At 44.8% G+C, this 24950-nt stretch overlaps 1 protein-coding gene across 1 annotated transcript in view; it reads left to right on the forward strand.

Moving 5' to 3' along the window:
- The window catches only part of TAC3 (tachykinin precursor 3), a 132488-nt gene that overhangs the window by 89097 nt on the left and 18441 nt on the right, over positions 1-24950 (forward strand). Inside the window, exons 3-4 of the mRNA XM_068265159.1 lie at positions 17474-17576; positions 24412-24444. Coding sequence (XP_068121260.1) covers positions 17474-17576; positions 24412-24444 — 136 coding nt within the window. The remainder of the gene's footprint in view (positions 1-17473; positions 17577-24411; positions 24445-24950) is intronic.

Raw genomic sequence — 24950 nt, forward strand, 5'->3', positions numbered from 1 at the left:
CCCGCTAGGTACCAGGGCTATTATGTCACGCTGCCTGCCTCATTGACTGCCTGCTGCCACACACTCATCCTCCTCCTCCTGCTGCTGAATTTACCTCCTGCTGTCTGTGTGTTTCCACTGCCAGGGAGCACATACAATGGCGCTTCCAACATGCGTGCGCCACCAGCTATTTGTTACGCTCAAAAATAGCTGCATTTCTTTAAAAAAAAAATTGAAAAGAGAAATAAGTGAAGAAGACGATATAGAAAAAGAAGGAGAAGAAGAAGAAGGAGAAGAAGAAGAAGAAGATGAAGAAGATGAAGAAGAAGGAGAAGAAGAAGAAGATGAAGAAGAAGAAGATGAAGAAGAAGAAGAAGATGAAGAAGATGAAGAAGATCAAGAAGAAGAAGATGAAGAAGAAGAAGATGGAGAAGATGAAGAAGATGAAGAAGATGAAGAAGATGAAGAAGAAGATGAAGAAGATGATGATGAAGAAGAAGAAGAAGAAGATGAAGAAGAAGAAGATGAAGAAGATGAAGAGGAAGATGAAGAAGATCAAGAAGAAGAAGATGAAGAATATGAAGAAGAAGAAGATGGAGAAGATGAAGAAGAAGAAGAAGAAGATGAAGAAGATGAAGAAGAAGAAGATGAAGAAGATGAAGAAGAAGAAGAAGAAGAAGATGAAGAAGAAGAAGATGAAGAAGATGAAGAAGATGAAGAAGAAGAAGATGAAGAAGAAGAAGATGAAGAAGAAGAAGAAGAAGATGATGATGAAGAAGATGAAGAAGATGATGAAGAAGAAGAAGAAGATGAAGAAGAAGAAGAAGACAATATAGAAGAAGAAGAAGAAGAAGATATAGAAGAAGATATAGAAGAAGAAGATATAGAAGAAGATATAGAAGAAGAAGAAGAAGATATAGAAGATAAAGAAGAAGAAGAAGAAGAAGAAGTATATACAGTACTGAACAAACTTCTGGACACAACTTCTCTTTCCACCTTTTTTTTTTAAAGGAACATCCCCACATAATCACTTGCTGTTGTTACTTGGAAAAAAAGATGTTTCTTGCATCATTCACCCTCAAAACAAGTGTTGGAAGCTATTTAAGGCCAATTCGAATAGTCATCTCGAATAATGAGCTCGAATACCGACTCGAATAGTGAGCTCGAAGTCCGAGGTCGAATCGAATAGTAAAAATTATTCGACTCGAATATTCGACTGACCTCGAATAATTTACTATTCGAATTCGACCAAACTCGAATTTTAAAAAGGGGTATTTGAGCACCACTGATTAAATGCTTTCTTTGCGTCTGTCTTCACAAAGGAAACAGCACTGTTGCAAATTACAGAGGCAGAAGTGTCTCAATCTTCTAACTGTAATATTAAATACTTAACGCAGGAAGAAGTAAAGGCAAGACTAAATAAATTAAAAATAGACAAGGCACCTGGCCCGGATGGCATGCATCCTCGGGTCCTAAGAGAATTAAGTTCAGTTATAGCTAAGCCCCTTTATCTTATCTTTTGTGACTCTCTTGCAACTGGCAGAGTCCCAGTGGATTGGCGTGCAGCCCACGTTTTCCCATTATTTAAGAAGGGCAAAAAAATCTGATCCAGGAAATTATAGACCTGTAAGCTTAACATCAGTTGTATGCAAACTATTTGAGGGGTTACTAAGAGATACTATACATGACTTCATAGTAGAAAATAATCTTATTTCTCAGCATCAACATGGGTTTACTAAAGACAGGTCCTGTTTGACTAACATGCTCAGCTTTTATGAGGTAGTGAATGCTAATATGGATATTGGGAATGCTGTAGATGTGATATACTTGGACTTTGCAAAGGCCTTCGACACTGTTCCCCACAGAAGTCTGGTGCAAAAGTTGAGGATGCAAGGACTGGGGAAGAGTTTGTGTGCATGGATAGGGAACTGGCTAATGGACAGAAAACAAAGAGTTGTGGTCAATGGATCGTACTCAAAATGGGAGACTGTTAGCAGTGGGGTCCCACAGGGGTCTGTACTGAGTCCAGTGCTCTTCAATTTATTTATTAATGACCTAGTAGATGCAGTAGTGAGCAATGTTGCTATTTTTGCAGATGATACAAAATTGTGCAGAATCATCAACTCTCAGGAAGATAGTGTCATATTGCAACAGGATCTGGATAGGATGGCTATATAGGCACATACATGGCAGATGAAGTTCAATGTTGACAAATGTAAAGTCATGCATTTAGGTCGTACCAATGGTCTACCACCATACAAAATAAATGGGATACAGTTGGGGACATCAAACTTGGAGAAGGACTTAGGAGTACTCATCGACAACAAGTTAAATAATCGTACTCAATGCCAAGCCGCTGCAGCTAAAGCGAACAAAATTTTGGGATGCATTAAAAGGGAAATAAAAACTCGAGATGCTAGCATAATATTGCCCCTGTTTAACTCTCTAGTAAGGCCACATCTGGAATATGGAATTCAGTTCTGGGCACCACATTACAAAAAAGATATTGCAGTTTTAGAGCAGGTGCAGAGATGAGCTACAAAATTGATACGTGGGATGGAAGGTCTCGCTTACCAAGAAAGGTTAGATAAACTGGGTTTATTTAGTCTAGAGAAAAGACGCCTTAGAGGAGATCTAATTAACATGTATAAATACATCAGAGGGCAATATAATAGCTTGGCGGATGAGCTTTTTGTCCCTAGGCCTTCTCAAAGGACTAGAGGACATGATCTGCGCATGGAGGAAAAACGTTTTAGCCATTTATTTAGGAAAGGGTTCTTTACAGTAAGAGTGATTAAGATGTGGAATGCATTGCCACAGGAAGTCGTTATGGCAAACTCTATACCTGCATTTAAAGGGGGCTTAGATGCTTTCCTTGCGTTGAAAGACATCCATGGCTACAATTACTAGGTTATGCATAATGATGTTGATCCAGGGATTTTATCTGATTGCCATCTGGAGTCAGGAAGGAATTTTTCCCTTTTGGGGCTAATTGGACCATGCCTTGTGGGGGTTTTTCGCCTTCCTCTGGATCAACAGGGGTATGTGGGGGACGGGCTGGAGTTGTAGTTTGTACTGGTTGAACTCGATGGACGTATGTCTTTTTTCAACCAAAATAACTATGTAACTATGTAACCCTAACCCTACATTTTACACCCCATGGTGGTCCCTAACCTTAACCCCCCATAGTGATGCTTAACCATTACTCCCCATGGTGGTGCCTAACCTTAACCCCCCCACCATGGTGGTGCCTAGCCTTAGCACCCCTCCATGGTGGTGCCTGACCTTAAACCTCCCCCCATGGCGGTGCCTAACCTTATCCACCCATGGTGGTTCCTAACCTGAAAGCCCCCATAATGGTGCCTAGTTCCCTCAACTCACCCAAACTTAGAAAGCCACTTGTACTAATATCTTCTAGAATATAAAAAAGTCTAAAGCCCCATGTACACTTAACCACTTCAGCCTTTAGTCGTTTTTGACCTTATGCATCCGAGCAATTTTCACCTCCAGGAATATTAAGAAAAAAATGGAAAAAAATCATTATTTCTCAGTTTTCGGCCATTATAGCTTTAAAAACATGCATGCTACCATAAATAAAACCCACATTTTATTTGTACCGGTTATTACACCCTTTAAATTTTGTCCCGATCACAATGTGTGGTGCCAATATTTTATTTGGAAAAAAAGGTGAATTTTTTCAGTTTTGTGTCCATCACTATTTACAAGCGTATAATTTAAAAAATATTAGTAATATACCCTCTTGACATGCATATTAAAAAAGTTCAGACCATTAGGTGACTATTTATTTTTTTTAAATTGTAATTTTTTTAGGTTATACATTTTATTTGGGTATTTTTTGGGTGTGGGAGGTAAACATTTAATTTTAAATGTAATTTATGTGTTTTGTGTGGAAAAAAAAAATGTATGTACATGTAGTTTTGCTATTTGGCAACAAGATGGCCACAGTCATTTTTTTAAAATTCCATCCTGTAAGCGAGCACCCTCCCTTACAGGAAGTATAAGGAGGATGTGATTTTTTTCTTTTGTTCAGAAAGACTGCGGCTTCTCATAAGAAACTGTCGGTCTTTCTACCGGGGACTTAGATCAATGAATGGGAAAACTTAGATCAATGAATGGGAACTTTTTTCCCATTCATTGATCTCCGGGCTAACAGGGGCGGCACGGGAGCGTGCAGGCACGCGCTCGATTGCATGCGGGAGCGCGCAGCAGTAGCATTTTGGACGTGACAGTCACGTCCAAAACGCTAAAATAGTTAATCAGTTGGTACACATTTTTTTACTTCTCCACAGCAGTGCATTATGAAAAACCTTTCAGTTAAAACGCGTATAGTGTGAATTGTGCCATAGGAAAACATGGGCATTACTTTGAATATCGGTTGTTGTTTCAGTTATAACTGAGAGCAACTGATTACGTGTAAATGAGGCCTAACTGAAACTGACTTTTTCTTTGGTTGCACTATGACCAAGTTACATGAGAATCATCACAAACAAAAAAGTCAGTATTTATTAAAAGTAATAGACTACAGCTGCTGTTAGTCTATACATAACTAGAAAATTATACCTCTGTGTTTCCTGCTGTGTGAACTCTATAGAGACTATGGGGGATTTGCAGTTCTATAAACCTACCTCAGAGAATAGTATTAGCTACTTTATAGCTATTAGACAGTTTAGGATAACACAGCTGCTGCAGTGGAGAAAAGGACACAGTGGTAGCTGTCACTCTGCCACTTAGAATTAGAGAAATTGCTATTTCTGTCAGGTCTCACTATACCGCCAGATGGAAGAACCTGATTAGCTGCCATCTATACTAAGGGCTGCCTTACAGAATGTTTCTGCTTAATGTGTTTGCTTTCTGAGTTGGACCAGTGAAAAATAAAACAGAAAACTAAAAAATATGTTTGCTGTTCTTATTATATTACCCCTATTGCCTAACTCCTTTGCATCTTATCCATCATATACTGTATTTTGATATGTAAACCTAAATTTAAAAAACTTGCTTACAGGGTGACTTTCACAGATCTGTTATTAACCCTTATTGAGAACCAGATATGAATAAAAAGCCTGTTTTTTACATACCCGGGGCTTCCTCCAGCCCCATAAGCATGGATGCGTCCCTCGCCGTCCTCTTTAGCGCCGCCGTTTAGCCACAATCAGCCCCAGTAAGCGGCTGCGTGACGTCAGCAGGTGGCCTCCTGTGCATGCGTGGGCCTTCTGTGTTTGCGCAGAAGACCCCGGCTGACGTCACTCAGTCAGACTGAGCCCGACTGAGCCATTTACCGGGCTTTGATTGCGGCTGAATGGAGGATTCCAGGCGGACCGCGGAAGGCACGTGTGAGGACGGCGAGGTACGCATCCATGCTTATGGGGCTGGAGAAAGCCCCGGGTAAGTAAAAAACAGGCTTTTTATTCATATCTGGTTCTCTTTAAAGCAAACCTTAAGTCACCTAAAAAAAATGAGATGAACTCACCTGGGGCTTCCCTCAGCCCCCAGCAGACGATCGGTGCCCTCGCAGCTCCGCTCCGATGTCCCAGGACCCGCCGGCCGCAATAGCAGCATAGGGGGCGATATACAGGCTGGGAACGCGAACAATCACTCGCGTTCCCATGCCTGTCGGCCGGTGACGGCGAAACCAGAAGTCGTCGCCGGCGGGTCCTGGGACATCGGAGCGGAGCTGCGAGGGCACCGATCGTCTGCTGGGGGCTGAGGGAAGCCCCAGGTGAGTTCATCTCATTTTTTTTAGGTGACTTAAGGTTCGCTTTAAGGCTTGTACACATGCAACTTTTCTGCTCAACTATCATCCAAACTCGTCTGTTGGGCAATAGGTTGGGCGTATGTACGTGTTGCAAATGACTAGACAAGCGGCAGTTAGAGGCAGGGTGCCCGATACAACTGGCAGACCAACTGTCCAACTATCCTGCAGGTTGGACACGTGTGTACAAGTTGTTTAAACAACTTTTAGTATCTTGAATGCTGATATGGTGTGCGCACACAGTATTTAACCTACCGCTGATCGGCGGCCGCAGAGTGGCTCCCGCAGGACCACCTAATGCTGATCGGCGCCAAGTCCTGGAGGCAGAGATTATTGGGGATCGCGTTCTAATGCGATACGGAGCGGAGCTTGTAAATAGCCTGCCAGACGCGATCAGAGCTGGCAGGCTATATAGAAAAAAAGGCTGCAAATGCTTGTACTGCACTGCGAACTAGTGCAGCGCTGTACGGGGAAAGCTCTGTCACTGAGATGTCCCCTTGAGCGGATCACAAACTGATAGCTCTCATAGGCTGATGCCTATGTGCCTACGAGAGGCAATCATATTGATTGGCTCTTGGGGGGTGGGGGGAAAAAATACATTTTTAGTAAAAAACAAACAAACCCCAAACATTTAAAAAATGTTGCAGCAGCAATCAGATGCCACCAACAGAAAGCTCTGAAAGGTGGGCAGATTAATTTGTGTGCTAAGATTTATGATCGTGCAGCACGCTGTTAAAGCTGCAGTGTGCTGAATGGCCTGGTCACTGGGGGGTTAAGCTTGTGATCCTCAATCAGTTAAAATAAGCTGCCAGTACATTTTTAAAAAGCTACACACCAGTGCCGCCTATGTTTGAATTGTGTTTATAAAATGGCTTGCCCAAATCTACATGTACCAAAGTTCACACTGGTCAGTAGGGATTCTCATTGAGATTCAAATAAATTTTAGATGATTGAGAATTATGCACATCACTATGAAACATTTAAATGGACTAATCAAATCATGCAATGAAAGCATTTGATTGGTCCATTTTCAAGCTGCATAGAGTTTTAGTAGCATTTGTATAATTGTGCATCCACTTAGAATTATTAGCATATCTCAATGTCAAGTTAAAATACTTTGGCAAAACTTTGTACGAAATGCCTTTAGACGTCCGTGGCAGAGGAATGCGAGGAAACAAAAATGTCTATAGATGTCTGTGGCAGGTGAAAGTAGTTTTGTACTAAAACACCTTTAGACGTCTGTGGCGTATGGATGCAGAAACAGAATCACCTATAGACATCCGCAGCAGTCTTATTCTAGTATTGTAATGTAATATAACTTTCTAATGTTCACAGCAAAATGTAAATTAAGCTTGTTCTGAACAAAGGAAACTTCCAACAGGTTTTTCCTCTGTTTGCCTTGGTTCAGAGCTTAACCAGAAGTGTACACAAATCAGGAAGTAAAATTCAGGCATCTCAGCATCTACAGGTTTACAGTAATGACCTATTTAACCACTTGCCGACCGCACACTCATACCGTGCAGCGGCAAAGTGGTAGCTGGAGGACCAGCGACGCAGATCTGCGTCGCCAGGTGCCTCCCTAATTACTAAGGAAAGGCCGCTCGCGCGAGCGGCCATTTTCTGTTAGATCACGGAGCGGGTCTCTGTGAATATCCTGCGAGCCGCTGTTGCGGCTCGCAGACTAAATGTAAACGTAGGAGACATATGTCTCCTATGTTTACATTGTACGGCGCTGCTGCGCAGCAGCGCCGTAAGGCAGATTGGCAATCCCCGGCCAATCAGCGGCCGGGGATCGCCGCCATGTGACAGGGGACGTCCTGTCACTGGCTGCACAGGACGGATAGCGTCCTGTGCAGCCCGGATCACCGGGGGGGGGGGACGGGGACGACAGGTAGGAGAGGGAGGGGGGAATTTCGCTGCGGAGGAGGGCTTTGAGGTGCCCCCCCCCCGCAAACCTCAGGCAGGCAGGAGCGATCAGACCCCCCCTGCACATCATCACCATAGGATGAGGGGAAAGGGGGGCGATCTGGTCGCTCTGCCTGCACCCTGATCTGTGCTGGGGGCTGTAGAGCCCACCCAGCACAGATCACTAAAAACAGCGCTGGTCCTTAAGGGGGGGTAAAGGGTGGGTCATCAAGTGGTTAATACATAAGCAAGGGGAGTGCATGTCTGTGTGGATCCTGGAACACCTCTGTGTATTAGAGTGCAGATAATAATCCCATCATGCCGAGAATGCAGCCTCACCACCTGTTCTTGTATATTTGCTCCACCTCAGGTTCCCTTCATAGCAACAGTCAGACAAGGTTCTTTATGCCTCCTCCTTTAAAGCACTGAAATGGATTGTTGGATTATTGATTTAAATCATGATTCTGTGTCTCCAGGGCAGACAATAGACTGAGAAGAAAGAGCCAATGGCAGTCATGTGGTTGTTTTGTCTAGTGACATAGAAGCTTTTTTTATACCAGTTATTATGATTCTTATGATTATATGACTCATTATGATTCCCTGAGGCGGAGTGGTTTGATTTTAAAAACTCTGGAGCTAAGGTTTCCGTAATCCTTCTGTAATATTCATATCAATGGACCAATAGGAACATATTTGAATTTTCCACCGGAGCTTATTTGAATTAGTCACTGATCCCGACACTTGTCTCGACAAATAGGCCAAAGGAGAACTTTGATGATAAATGTAATCATGTTAATGCCGGGATTTCCTGTGATTGCTATGGTAGGCAAGTGCACAAAGTGGATGGGTCATGGAAAGGGGACACTTGCCTATCAAGAATTTGGTTAGGCTCCAATAATGTACAATGTTTGGAACATTTGTATTGACCCCCATTATGGCATGGGACATTAACCATTGAACCATTAGAGAACTATCAGCAACAAATGCGTGTACATTTAGCAGGGCCGGGCCGAGGCATAGGCTGGAGAGGCTCCAGCCTCAGGGCGCAGTGCAGGAGGGGGCGCACAATTCATTCAGCTGTCATTCCTAATTGTGTATGAAGCAGAAAGAAATAAGAATAGGGGATACATAGCAGTGACTGCAAGCCAGATAACTAGAGATTAAGGTGTTGGGGAGGTTGTGAGCCCTGTGGCCCTCTTAGTCTAATAGCAATCAGTGTGTGACAGCTGGGGTGGGAGGGATGGAGGGGCGCACTTTGGTCTCTCAGCCTTGGGTGCTGGAGGACCTTGTCCCAGCTCTGACATTTAGTATACATGCTAATGAGCGTGGTAAAAACTGCTGAACATTTGAATATCAGTAATTTTATTATTCCGATATTACACTATTGTTAAAGTGGTCTGAAAGCCAGCATTTCTACTTTGCTCTAAAAGATTCCTCACAGCTTGAAAGCTACTGTCCCAGAATGTTTTTAAGCAGAACATCACTGAAATGGTTAAACAGAAGCATTGTGTCCTGCTATTCAGCTTCAATCCACATCCAGACTGTAGATAACAGTATCTTTGTTTACATTCCAATTCCAATGTTTACATTCCAATTCCAATTACAATGTGTGTAAACACAGTGTAACAAGTGAAAAGGAGCTCTCTGTGCTTCAGACACACACACACAGTTCAGAAAAGCTCATTAGAAGATGCTCATATATAATAAAGTGGAGTTTGAATAAAATGCAATGGCAGCTTTTAGGGCAAGATAAACTACACTTTGGAAACTTGTAATTTGTAAACAGACAATAATATTTATGCACAAAAGCAAATATGATAACTGTATGTGTAATAAAAAGTAGGAAAACACATTTTTATTGAATGTTATGTCAGAGTTTCAGACCACTTTAACATAATGCTTACATCAAAATCATCTCCTCATCAATTCCCACACACTAATCATCCTACTTCCACTAACACTAGCCGTCCTAATACCACTGAGCCTAACTGCCACTACACCTGCACCAACCTCACTGCTGCTACTTTTAACACTAATCTCACTGCTGCTACTTCTAACACTAACCACACTGCCACTAACACTATCCTCACTGCTGCTACACCTAACACTAACCTCACTGCCACTATATCCAACACTAACCTTACTGCCGCTACACCTAACCTCGCTGCCGCTACACCTAACACTAACCTCACTGCTGCTACACCTAACACTACCCTCACTGTTGCTACTTTAAACACTAATCTCATTGCTGCTACTTCTAACACTAACCTTACTGCTGCTACACCTAACACTACCCTCACTGTTGCTACTTTAAATACTAATCTCATTGCTGCTACTTCTAACACTAACCTTACTGCCACTACACCTAACACTACCCTCACTGCTGCTACAACTAACACTAACCTCACTGCCACTATACCTAACACTAACCTCACTGCTACTACACCTAACACTCACCTCACTGCTGCTATACCTAACACTAACCTCACTGCTGCTACAACTAACACTAACCTCACTGCTGCTACACCCAACACTAACCTCACTGCCACTATACCTAACACTAACCTCACTGCTGCTACTTTTAACACTAATCTCATTGCTTCTACTTCTAACACTAACCTCACTGCCACTACACGTAACACTAACCTCACTGCTGCTACACCTAACACTAACCTCTCTGCCACTATACCTAACACTAACTTAAGTGCTGCTACACTTAACACTAACCTCACTGCCACTATACCTAACACTAACCTCACTGCTGCTACTTTTAACACTAATCTCATTGCTTCTACTTCTAACACTAACCTCACTGCTACTACACGTAACACTAACCTCACTGCTGCTACACCTATCACTAACCTCACTGCTACTACACCTAACACTAACCTCATTGCTGCTACTTCTAACATTAACCTCACTGCCACTACACCTAACACTAACCTCACTGCTGCTACACCTAACACTAACCTCTCTGCCACTATACCTAACACTAACTTAAGTGCTGCTACACCTAACCTCACTGCTGCTACACCTAACACTAACCTCATTGCTGCTACTCCTAACACTAACCTCACTGCCACTACACCCAACACTAACCTCACCGCTGCTACACCTAATCTCACTGCTGCTACACCTAACACTAACCTCACTGCCACTACACCCAACACTAACCTCACAGCTGCTACACGTAATCTCACTGCTGCTACACCTAACACTAACCTCACTGCCACTATACCCAACACTAACCTTACTGCCGCTACACCTAACCTCGCTGCCGCTACACCTAACACTAACCTCACTGCTGCTACACCTAACACTACCCTCACTGTTGCTACTTTAAACACTAATCTCATTGCTGCTACTTCTAACACTAACCTTACTGCCACTACACCTAACACTACCCTCACTGCTGCTACAACTGACACTAACCTCACTGCCACTATACCTAACACTAACCTCACTGCTACTACACCTAACACTCACCTCACTGCTGCTATACCTAACACTAACTTCACTGCTGCTACACCTAACACTAACCTCACTGCTGCTACAACTAACACTAACCTCACTGCCACTATACCTAACAGTAACCTCACTGCTGCTACAACTAACACTAACCCCACTGCTGCTACACCCAACACTAACCTCACTGCCACTATACCTAACACTAACCTCACTGCTGCTACTTTTAACACTAATCTCATTGCTTCTACTTCTAACACTAACCTCACTGCCACTACACGTAATACTAACCTCACTGCTGCTACACCTATCACTAACCTCACTGCCACTACACCTAACACTAACCTCACTGCTGCTACACCTAACACTAACCTCGCTGCCACTATACCTAACACTAACTTAAGTGCAGCTACACTTAACACTAACCTCACTGCCACTACACCTAACACTAACCTCACTGCTGCTACAACTAACACTAACCTCACTGCCACTACACCCAACACTAACCTCACCGCTGCTACACCTAACCTCACTGCTGCTACACCTAACACTAACCTCACTGCTGCTACTCCTAACACTAACCTCACTGCCACTACACCCAACACTAACCTCACAGCTGCTACACCTAATCTCACTGCTGCTACACCTAACACTAACCTCACTGCCACTACAACTGCCACTAACTTTACTGCTGCTATACCTAACACCATCCTTCCTGCTCCAACATCTAACACTAACCTTACTTACCTATGTACGACGTCCACTTGCCCAGTGTTATACCGTTGCGCTGATGCTTTTTGATCTCATATAATTGCATTGCCACTTAAGGGTCATGCTGAAAGTATTGCCATGTTGTAACGATCGGTGTAACACAGAGAGGATCTGATTACCGTTGATCTGCAGTATCACCGAGAATACAGATATATACCCGATTATTGATGATCTGCAGTATCACCGATAATCAGATATATCTCTAACCTCTGGACACCTGAGTAATATGAGTGTTTGGTGCAACAGTAATACTTTGAGGAGAGCCCCCGTAAAGAGGGTGCAAGGCAGTAAGAGATACTGCCCAAAGAACAGGCTCCTTCCAATGGCCTGAGGCTCCCCAAGGGGAGGAGTCAGGCTGAGAGTGGGAAGGACCAGAGTGTGAGTGACACCAATGGTGGAGTATCACTGACAGATCTGTGAACTATCTCTAAACAGAGGAGATAGTTCTCGAGGTCGGACAGGCCAGGTCGGCAACAGACAGACAGATCAGATACAGAGGAAAGAGACTGATACGGAATCCTAAGGCAAGCAAGGTTTGGCAACGGAGTATCAGATATAGCGAAGTACCAAATCAGAGATCAGAAGAGCGGTCAGGAAAGCAGAAGGTCATAACAAATAATCAACAATTGTCTAGTCTAAAGGTGTGAGCTCCTTGATCATCAACACCCTGGAACTAGTCTGAAGTTATAACAGGATGGTAAAGCTAATTCCTAGTCTTGGGTGTGAGCTCCATAGTCATCAACACCCTGGAACTAGTCTGAAGTTATAACACAGATAATATACAGTATTCCTAATCTGGGGTGTGAGGTCCGTGATCATCAACACCCTGGAACTGGTCTAAAGAATAACACAAATGATATACAGAATTCCTAATCTGGGGTGTGAGGTCCTTGGTCATCAACACCCAGGAACTGGTCTAGAGAATAACACAGAATCTGACAAAAGGTCTGAGTGCTTCCACGTAGTGATCGCAACGGCAGACAACAAGAGAATGACCAGCACCCAGTATATATAGCAAGGCGCTCTCCAGCGCCTCCCCTAAGTGCTGGACCAATGGGAAGTGGTGGAATTGTCAGCTGACCGACTTGGTCAGCTGACTCCCTTCTGGCTGTCATAAAAGCTCTGCCTCTCAGTGCGCGCGCGCATCCTTCTAAACCTGGGCGCGGAACCAGCCGCACCACTATCAGAGCATGCGGCGGTTCCTCCGCGTTCAGCCATACTGCCAGATGTAGGCCTATGCGTGCAAACCGCCGCGTCGGACGCGGAATCCGCCGCCTTGTTCTCAGGACATGCGGCGGTTTCTCCGCGTTCAGTCATGCTAGCAGATGCAGGCCCACACGCGCAACCTGCCATGTTGGACGTGGAATCAGCCGCCTTGCTCTGAGCACCCGCGGCGGCTTTTCCGCGTTTTCTCACACATGTGCGCTGAATCTAAGCACCTAAGCCGCAATCTACATTGCAGGCTATGGTACTACCGAGGGCATCATTCAAAGTAAGCGCTTTGACAAATAAATACTGTATGTTTTTCATGTACTACAGTATTTTTGCTCCTTCAGTTCTTGCACGTGAATAAATAAAAATGGAGATTTAACCCCTATTATTGTTGTTTTCTTACCAGCCTTCTGGCTCAAAAGATATGTATGGTTTTATTAGAGAAATCTGGTAGTTAGGAATTACTGGCTAGAAGCTTTACTAGAAACAAAACATTTACATGACATGAACTGTGCCTAGAATTACTACCAAACCAAAGTATACTTCAGATACATTGATATTTATATTAGATGGAAAGAAAAAGTGAATGCTTTTCTGTAATTGTGCAGAAGATTACTCATTCTTGCCAGGTACGTAGTAGCTGCATCCCAAGAAAAATAATGGACAGTTATATTTATTATATACGTCATAATGGTCCAGTGAATAAGATACTGCTCACAATGTAAAAACATTGAATACAGCGATACAAAAGAAGCATTCAAAGTAGATAAACATAATGACATACTTTAAAGAAATGCATGTTCTTGCTGAAATGTGGGTCTTTATTTACTGCAGGGGTTTACTTAGGTGAAGGCATTTTCAGAAAACATCATATCAGTCACCAGGGTGGTTGAGTCTAATTTAGTATTGCAAGGCTGACATGTAATAGCCTATTATTACATGTAATTGTTTTTATTTGATCCTACTGTTGAAGAGGGATCAATGGCAGTCCCTAGTTGCAACCATATGACGTCATTGATGTAGTCATTCACTCACTCTTGCACAGAGGACAATAGGCAGAGCCTTGGCTGGGATGGCTGATACAACGTAAGGAAATGCAGTTACTAGGCTACTGATTTACAAATCTTGCAACTTACCATTCAGGCAGGGAACACACTTGTCTTTCAGTTTTCTGCGCGCGTTTTCCTGCATACTTTTTCTGCACACCAAGTGTGTCTCTATGCAGGAAAACGCGTGCGCTTTTTCATAGCAGCTGATGTAATTGATACAAAAAACTGACAAAATGTGCAGAATGTCAGTTTTCTTTCTGCGCACGAACAAAATATTAAGTGTGTACTAGCCCATTGATTAAAGGGGCACTATGGTTAATTTCTTCCTTTTAAGTGCCTTTAACTTAAGTATTAGTATATCCAGTTCGGCCTATCTGGACGAGTTTCCTCGTCCAGATAGGCACTGCTGTTTTCCCTGCGTGGTGCGTGCGATCGGGCGCGCGCGCGCGCACCCGCCGCCCGCCGCTAGCCCCCCGATCAGTGAATGGGAATATAATTCCCATTCACTGATCTAGCTTCCCCGCAGAAATACCGACGCTTTCTCTCCAGAGAGCGCGGTATTTCTGCCCCCAGGAAACTTTTCCCCAGCATTTTAGTTCCTGGATGCGAGATCGTTCATTCAGACCCACATACATTTTTGATTAAAAAAAAATATAATTTTACATTTAAAATTAGCAGTTTCCCTCCCACACCAAAAATTACCCACATACACTTTTTTTATTTAAAAAAAAAAAAATACAATTAAAAAAAAAATACAACATAAATAGTTACCCAAGGGTCTGAACTTTTTAATTATGCATGTCAAGAGAATATGTTATTATATTATTTAAAATTATAAGCTTATAAATAGGGATGGACGCAAATTGAAAAAATGCACCTTTATTTCTAAATGAAATATCTGCACCATAAATTGTGATAGGGACATCGTTTAAACGGTGAAACCCGGGACATTTAGGCAAATAAAATATATGCGTTTTAATTACGGTAGCGTATATTAATTTCAAACTATAATGGCCAAAGACTGAGAAATAATGAATTTTTTCCGTTTTTTTCTTATTCTTCCTGTTAAAATGCATTTACAGTAAAGTGGCTCTTAGCAAAATGTACCCCCCAAAGAAAGCCTAATTGGTGGCGGAAAAAACAAGATATAGATCAATTCATTGTGATAAGTAGCAATAAAGTTATAGGCGAATGAATGGGAGGTGAACGTTGCTCGGATGCATGAGATTTTCGGCACTGCGGTGCTGAACCGGATATGAAACGTTGTTAATGACAATTATTTTCGCTGATCAAAAGGTTTTTTTTTACATTGCCACTAGCCATTTAAACCTAATGAGGCACGTCGGAAGATTTACCTTCCTGACGCCGAATCGGCATAATCCATCCTCATATAGGAGGCATCTGTAACTGTAGAATGTGTTCCTAATACTTCTCCCCCCCCATCCGCTCAGCGAGGAACAATCCAACTGTAACGGCATGATCGTACCGTTACTGAGATGTGTGTAGGCTGCAGCTGCTTTATGTCTCTGTAGCTTCACGCTGCCCGCTGAGGACCCCTGGCACAGCGACAGACACCTATTGTTGTCCGTTGCATGCTGGTTACCACAGCAACGGACAACAATAGGTGTCCACAGGTATTGGTGCCCCCAGTATAGATAGATAGCCAGGTATAGGTGCCTGCCCCCCAGTATAGGTGCCCTCAGTATAGCTAGGTATAGGTGCCCCCAGTATAGCCAGGCATGGGTGCCCACAGTATATCTAGGTATAGGTTTCCTCAGTATAGCTAGACATGGGTGGCCCCAGTATAGCCAGGCATGGGTGCCCCCAGTATAGCCAGGCGTTGGTGTCCCCAGTATAGCGAGGCATGGGTGCCCCCAGTATAGCGAGGCATGGGTGCCCCAGTATAGCTAGGTATAGGTGCCCCCAGTATAGCCAGGTGTGGGTGCCCCCAGTATAGCGAGGCATGGGTGCCACCAGTATAGCGAGGCATGGGTGCCCCAGTACAGCTAGGTATAGGTCCCCCAGTATAGCCAGGCATGGGTGCCCACAGTTTAGTCATGCATGGGTGCCCTCAGTATAGCCAGGAGGGGGACGCAGCGCAAAACGGGGGAGCATGCCCATACATAGCTGCGGGGAGGGGGGTCCACTCCCCCATTCCCTCACCTTGGGCTTCCCTGTCAGCGCTTCCCCCTTCCGACACTCATTAATAACAGCAGCGTCATGGTAAAAGGAATGCACACTTACTTCTGCGTTCCACGCCGGAGGTCCGATCTTCTCTGAGCCTGACGTTACTTCCTGATCGCTAACAGAGAAGGACCTCCAGCGTGGAACGTGGAAGTAAGTCCACGTTCCTTTTACTATGCCACCGCCGCTGCTGCTATTAATGAGTGTCGGAGGGGGAAGCGCTGACTGGGAAGCCCAAGGTGAGGGAGGGGGGGAGTGGACCCCCCTCCCCGCTGCTATGTGTGGGCATGCTCCCCCGTTTTGCACTGCGTCCCCTTCTGGCTGCGTACCCCCTGCTGTGGTCTCACGTACTCCCTGCTGTGGTCTCACGTACCCCCTGCTGTGGTCTCACGAACCGCGTGTTGAGAAACACTGTCATATATGATGCTTCCTCTGTACCTCCTGTATGGTGATCTCTTATAGTACATCCTATATGGTTTCCTTCAGTGTCTCCTATATGATGCTTATAGTACATCCTATATGGTGATCCCTTATAGTACATCCTATAAGGTTCCCTTCGGTGTCTCCTATATGGTGCTTCCTCTGTAGCTACAGTATAGTGATTTCTTATAGTACATCCTATATGGTTCCCTTCAGTGTCTCCTATATAATGCTTCCTCTGTACCTCTTGTATGGTGATCCCTTTCCCTTATAGTACATCCTATATGTTTCCCTTCAGTGTCTCCTATATGGTGCTTCCTCTGTACCTACTGTATAATGATTTCTTATAGTACATCCTATATGGTTCCCTTCAGTGTCTCCTATATAATGCTTCCTCTGTACCTCTTGTATGGTGATCCCTTTCCCTTATAGTACATCCTATATGTTTCCCTTCAGTGTCTCCTATATGGTGCTTCCTCTGTACCTACTGTATAGTGATTTCTTATCGTACATCCTATATGGTTCCCTTCAGTGTCTCCTATATAATGCTTCCTCTGTACCTCTTGTATGGTGATCCCTTTCCCTTATAGTACATCCTATATATCTCCCTTCATTGTCTCCTATATGACGCTTTCTCTGTACCTCTTGTATAGTGATCCCGTATAGTACATCCTATATGAATTGCAGCAATACAAATGTTTGTTGTCTCCCTTTGCAGAAAACTTCAGATGTCTACAAACTTCCAGCCTCCCTCCTGAAGCGGTTCTATGATGATGATTCGTATGATGGATTTGTTGGGCTAATGGGCAGGAGGAATTCAGGTAATTCAACATGACATGAGCTGGTGCACAATTCACCTATCCTGGCCTCCTGGTTTGCTAGCTAGAAAAGGGGCCCCCAATATAAAATCTCTGGGGTCACAGTAACAGGAAGGGCTTTGGTGATTTCAAGGCTAGGGAACACGGGATTAAAGGTGATGGTGACTCGCAACACTTACTTGGGTTATATCGGTTCATGGAGAGGACTGCTGAGAAGCTAGTGAAACAGCAGCTGTGTAGTTGATTGTAGCTACACATTGGGGCACTGGGCAATGTTTGTAATAAATCTGGATTGGACGGGGTTTATTGCGAAATGTTCTCTTTGTAGGTGTGTTCACTGGGCATGAGCTCCACAATTTGGATTCTGAATGAAACAGAGGTTTCAAACAGATGGGCAGGGGGTTGTTAACTCACTCATGTCGCTACCTTGCTGCTGCGCTCCATGTTGCACTTCCCATTATTATTATTATTATTGATTTATAAAGCGCCAACATATTCTGTGGCGCTGTACAAAGTAAGAAACAAACATGGGGTACATAATACAGACAATGGTGTACACTAATATACAAGATACATAATTAGTGACAAAATACAAAAAATAATACAGCATACAGAATACAAAATACAGAAGTGGTAATGACAGTGATAAAAATAACATGATGAATAAAATGTATAATGTAAATGTAAATGTATAATACTTCCTCCTTCCAACTAGATGCCTGCTTGGGTCCAATTTTTCATACCCGCACCCGACCCGCAGACCTGCTACCCGCACCAGACCCGCAACCTGCTTTCAGGTGAATTTGATACCTGCGACCCGCAGCCCCGCTACCCGACCCGCAACCAGCATTTTTCCATTTTCTTCTAAAGTGCACATTTAAAGAAACATTGGGGAGCTGTAACGTAAATAAAACCTTTTTTATACACAAACCAAAGCCAAAAGAAGTGTTTTAAAGATTTTTTATTTACTCTTATTAAAATCAATAAAAACTGAGAAGTAACAGTCCTGCTGAAACAACAAATAGCAGAGCAGAGCACCCACATTTCTGTCCCTGTATGCTGTAGGCTGCTCCCCATCTACACTACATCTAGTGGAAGTGTCCTGCCCCCCTGGCCACTGCAATGCACACTGGGAGACGAAGTACATTCATGTAATAACAGGAGATGTAGGCACATTAATGTACTACATCTCCCAGCATGCATTGTGGTGGCCAAGGTGACACTTCCACCGACACTGCGCCCAGGCTCATGCAAATAATTTTCAGATTTAAGGGTGTATATACACACACACAATCTTGATTCTCCATGTAGTATCAGGGCCAATCAAAATCGGCCAATCAAAATTGTGTGTGTGTGTATACACCCAAAGTGCAATTACTTCTGTTAGTGCTGGTGTTGCTGTTAGTGCTGCTGCTAGACAGATCTTCCTGAGCAAAAACATGGAGGCTTGAGAAAAAAATATTGTTATGTGCCAAAATTAGCTTGTCTTGTAACCATGTGGGTACGAGTGTGTGCGATTGGGTGGACTCAGGGCCGGTCCTAGACTTTTTGCCACCGGAGGTAAACTTGGGAGAAATCGCTCCCCCCCCAAGCCGTGGGTGGGGGGCCACCGAGCTGGTGGGGGTAGCAGACAGGAAGGGGGTATTGGGCACAGTAGCGGGGAGGGGGGTCGGAGGCCCCCTCCCTCGCCTGGGTCCCCCGATCTGCGCTCCCACTCCAACCTTTAAAGTTAAGCAGCAGCCGCTACTAGTAAGAGGCGACAGGCGGGGATGACTCACCTCTTCCGTGTTCCAGCATGCGTTCCACTCTCGTCACTTCCTGCAATGCTGCCCACTGTATTGTAAGTGGACAGCATTGCAGGAAGTGACGACAATGGAACACACGCTGGAACGCGGAAGAGGTGAGTCATCCCCGCCTGCTGCCTCTTACTAGTAGCGGTTGCTGCTTAACTTTAAATGCTGGAGGGGGAGCGCAGATCGGGGGCCCCAGGTGAGGGGGTTCGACCCCCCCCCCCTCCCCAGCGCTGTACCCAATACCCCCTTCCAGCCCGCTACCCCCTCTGGCTCAGCGGCCCCCCACACCCACGGACAGGCGGGTGCCCCCCCCAAGAAGTGCAAGCCAGCTAGCCCCGATCCTTACTTCAATCTTCAGCAAATCCCTGACAATGAGCAAGGTCCCTTGCTGCTTCAAGAAAGCTAACATCATACCGGTCCCTAAGAAGCCAGGTGCCTCAGATCTAAACAACTACAGACCGGTTGCCTTAACGCCAATTATCATGAAAACCTTCGAAAGACTGGTTCTCTCCTATCTAAAGGGGCACACCGCCACCAAAACGGACCCCCTGCAATTCGCATACAGGGCTAACCGGTCCGTCGAGGATGCTATTAACATCAGTCTAGCTCACATCATGGAACATCTGGATAAACCCAACTCCTACGCCAGGATCCTGCTTCTGGACTTCAGCTCCGCTTTCAACACCATCTGTCCGACCATCCTGTACGACGACCTGGTAAGACTCGGTGTTGACCCGAATCTGTGCACCTGGATCAAAGATTTCCTTACTGACAGGTCGCAGTTAGTCAGGATTGGCAGCTGCTATTCCAGTCCTAGAATCACCAACACTGGTGCCCCGCAAGGGTGTGTGCTGTCCCCGATCCTCTTCTCATTGTACACGAACAGCTGCACCTCATCCGCTGACTCTGTCAAGGTCATCAAGTTTGCGGATGACACCACCATACTAGGCCTCATAGGCGGAAATGGTGAACATGAATATCGCAAGGAGATCGAGCGGATCCTCGGGTGGTGCAAGGAAAATAAACTCGTTTTAAATACGGCAAAAACTGTAGAACTAATCGTGGACTTCAGAAGAAACGCTCCGTCCCCCAGTCCTGTCTCCATTGATGGTACCGAGGTCTCCAGGGTACACAGCGCTCGGTTCCTTGGTACCACCATCATAGACAACCTGAAGTGGGAAATGAACACCTCCGTAAATCAAAAAGAAAGCCTAGCAGAGGCTGTTCTTCCTCAGGCAGCTGAGGAAGTTCGGAATGTCGCAGGAGCTAATGATCAGCTTCTACTCTGCCACCATTGAGTCTGTCCTTTGCTCCTCCATCATTGTCTGGTACTCTGGTGCTAACGCAAGGGACAAGCACAAACTACAGAGGGTAATCAGCGCTGCTGACAAGATTATAGGGTCACCCCTGCCACCCCTGGACATCCTTCATTCATCTAGAATGAGGTCAAGGGCAAACAGGATCACTCAAGACCCCTCTCACCCGGGCAGTTGCTTCTTCGACCCCCTCCCATTAGGCCGCCGTTATAGGACCATTCTCACCAAAACCACCAGACATAAAAACTCCTTCTTTCCCCAAGCGGTTGTCCTACTTAATTCATGCACTCTCCCAACTGTCATCCCCTAATCACTCCATGGACCGGGTTGAAGTTGAGGTTGCTATTTTGCATTACCGATCCACACTAACTGCTGTACTGTCTGTCAAAATTGCTGTTGTGTCTATGTAGCATTATCTGTGCCATGTCAATGTTGTATGCCAATTGCCGTGTGTCCACAAAAAATTCCGGGTGCGGTTCCCGCCGCACTTGGCGAATAAAGGTGATTCTGATTCTGATTCACCCTGCCTCATGGGCGGACCGGCCCTGGGTGGACTAGGCTTTGCGTCATGCGGCTGTAACGACCATGAACAAATTGATTAGATAATCTCTCATACTACATGGGAGATGTAAAATTGGGAGATAATTGGCCAATAAAAATTGGATGTGTATAAACACCGTAAACTATCTTCTTCCATTACAGTAGCTCAGCAGCAAAATAAATGGTAATTCATTAAGAAAATCGGGATTGCATAAGAGTACAACAAGGCTTTTAAGCAGGGAGAACAAATATACTGTATGTATGCACACCTACTCAGGACTTAACAATCAGAATCAAAGTTAATTGGAGCAGATTTATCACAACCAAAAGAAAATAAAAAGCAGCACACACATCAATTGTTTCACTTTTGCAATAGATTTCCCTCCATTTTGCATGCACTTGTGTTAATAAATCTGTTCCATTGTCTTGTACCTGTCTGATAATAAAATCCTGTATATAATTATTCTTGCCATATGCAGCAAACACATACCTGTGTGTGCTAGATGGCTGCGTATGCGGCTACACTGTGTCAGCAGATCTTGTCATGTGCTTCTCTATCTGCCATGTGCTTCTCTGCCTTCTCCCTCCAGCTTTAAAGAACATGTCAGAACATTCTCTAGTTCTTGTCCTATCAAATATCCCCAGTCACTAACAGACAGAACTTTGCTATTACACTTTTTCCTCTAACAGAGTACGCCCCAGTGATTTCCGGTCATCTATGAAAAAACACATCTTCAATCTCACGCTGGCATGTTCCCAGTTATATGCACTAGTATGGGGGGAGAGGAGGTGTCAGCTTGAGAGCAGGAAGGAGTCTGCTGGCATTAAAGATGAGAAGCAGTAAACATGCCAGCAAGAAATAATTCTGGTGCCAGCATTCATCACAGATTTTGGGAAGGCAAAAGATACAGAATTATCTTATACTTGTTTTGACTACCCGCGGCCCGACCCACACCCACAGACCCGCTACCCGCACCAGCAACTTGCTACCCGCGACCCGCACCTGCAGCTCGAATCAATTTGGGTACCCACACCCGACCCACATTTCTGGGAACCCGCGGGTACCGGACCCGCTGCAGGCCTCTACTTCCAACTATGAAGAAGGAAGTATTGGAGTGATGGAACGTGACATGGAGTGCATCATGTACTCTAAGCTTTTGACTTAAATTAGCCACCCTTGCTATATATAACTGCTGGATCTAGTAACACTGCCCCAGACCATCACACTAAGGGCTCTTTCACACCAGAGCCCACTTCTGGCGTTTTAACGCAAAGTCTATACTTAGCGTTAACCAAGGTAAAAGGAAAGTCCATAGACTTTCCTTTTACCTTTCACACCCGACGCTGCGTTTCGATACGTTGCGGTACGACGCGTCCCGGCGCATTTTATCGTCGGGAATCGGCGCTTCCCCTTTGGGGTAATTAACTACCACCGCCGCTACTCAGCGTCGCACCGGAGTTTCCCGACGACACGCCGCAACGCGTGCAGGAGCCGTTCTCCTGTACGCTTTTGGTGTGTAACGAGCCTTATGGAATAGCGGTGGAAAGTGACTTGCAGCAGTTGCATTAGTTCTACTGCAGTCACAGGTCACTTAGGGCCTGATGCACTACTAAACTGCGGTACAATTGCCATGCACAGGCAGCGCATAGCAAATTTACTGGTTCTGACGGCAGGGGAGCAGAACACATTACCACAGTTAGGCACGCCTTGCAATGGTAGTAATACTCACGTAATCTGGTAACATGTTGCGCTAATAGTGTAAGTCGCGCTACCACCCCTTCTTTTAGTACCAGTAAATTAGCAATTTTGCAATTTTAACCACTTTTGTATCAGCAGTCTCTGCTCCCTTAAGGACCAGAAATTGCTGGCACAGTAAAACGCCGCTTCCCAACGAATTGCCACTCATACCCGCCGCTCACGCCAGTCACGACGTCGTCCATCGCCACAGGCTCCTCTCTCTGCCGTCTCTATGACGGCAGAGTGCTGACAGCCGGCCAGGATCCGCTTTCATTGGCTCCAGACGCTGTCTATCAATGGGAGCCAATGTGATTGGCTCTCCGTGATCACGTGGTCAGGAGCCAACTCCTGACCTGCTTACAGAGCTCTGCCATCTTGTAGATGGCACAGCGAGCGAATCAGAGCAGCGAGATTAGCAGTATCGGAGGTAACGGCGGGCACACGTCATTCAGCGGGGCGTTGAATCTACGTCCAGTCAGAGCGGCAGCACTTCCTGCTGAACGTAGATTCAAACAGCATCGGTCCAGAACCAGTTAACACAGTATAGCTCATAAGGGCCATTATTCACTAATCTTTCAACTCACTTTCAGGGGCGTAACTAAAGGGGAGCAGCCCCTGTGATTGCGGGGGGGGGGGGGGGTCCCAGAACTGTGGGGGGGGGGGGGGGCATCTACTAACCTTCCCTTTCTCCGATACTGCTGTTTCTGTTGGTGTGAAGATTATGATGGTTTTACGACCCTTGTGAGATGGGCCCCAAAGCAGTGAAGGGCACCAAGGGGAAGCAAGGGAAGGGGTGAACATTGGGCGTCCCCATCAAAGGTTTGTTGGGGGGGGGGGCCTCCATGAATTGTAGTTACACTACTGCTCACTATGTCCAAATTTGTCCCAGATAAAGGATCATGACTTTTTTCTATATACCGTAATAGGATTTATCCAAGCCATATTTGCATCATTAATTACATCATCCAATGAGCTGGTTTAATAAATTAAAATACAGTTTGACCTATAAAATATGCTATATACATTTAGATGTTTTTTTTTACTAAATTACTTGATGTTTAATTTGTGATAAATGAGATGCTAAATCTAAATGTTGGTTGTTTTCACTACATCAGCTTGTTTGTAAGATGACTGTCCTGGCAAAAGATGTGCATGTGTTATTAATATAATCCTATTATAGTTTATTTATAAGATGTCAGAGGAGAGCGAGGTGCAGGGTAATGGGGCATGGAAACACAGTACAAGTAACATTTATACATAATAGATAGCAATATGTAGGGAGCATAAAGAGCAGCCATGCAGGCAGCAGATGTGAGCAGCAGCAGGTGCGGGGAAGGCACACGGCGGTAAATATTTTCCACTCACATATTGACCCGATCAAGTAGAAATCCAGAGTGATGACTACAAGATGAACTGCCAATGATTCTGAGTTATCTTCTTCTTTTTTATAGATTCTAAAGAATATGCTTCATTGCCTCTAAAAAGTAAGTATGATTCACAAAAGTACATTTATTAGAAAATATGTTGTTTTAACACCTGATAATACAATGATCCTGATTTACCTAAAGATGAACTTTACTATATAACTTATAATGAATAACAGTTCTTTAACTGTACAGCACTGAATACATGTATAAATTATTGAGTTAATGGTCGCCCATTGTAAAATCTATCCTCACCCGGATTTGCATTCTTAACCCTTAAGGGACCGGCTGCCTAACCCCCCTTAAGGACTAGAACATTTTACATGCGCAGGGGGGGAGGGGGGGTGCATTTCAGGGGGTCAGGCAGCTGGATCCCCAGCATAGTTAGCTAGGCATGGTATCCCCAGTGTATCCAGTATTGCCAGCAGCCTTTACTCACCTCCCAGGCTCCAGCGATGAGCAGCTCTAGCCCCCTCCACTCTGGCCGGCATCCTCGCTCGCACTGTCGTTACCCTCCTGAGCGGTATGCCCGACACTGTGTGCCGCTTCAGGGGTTTTGCTGTCCT

This window comes from Hyperolius riggenbachi, chromosome 2 (genome assembly GCF_040937935.1).
Source record: "Hyperolius riggenbachi isolate aHypRig1 chromosome 2, aHypRig1.pri, whole genome shotgun sequence".
NCBI lineage: Eukaryota > Metazoa > Chordata > Amphibia > Anura > Hyperoliidae > Hyperolius > Hyperolius riggenbachi.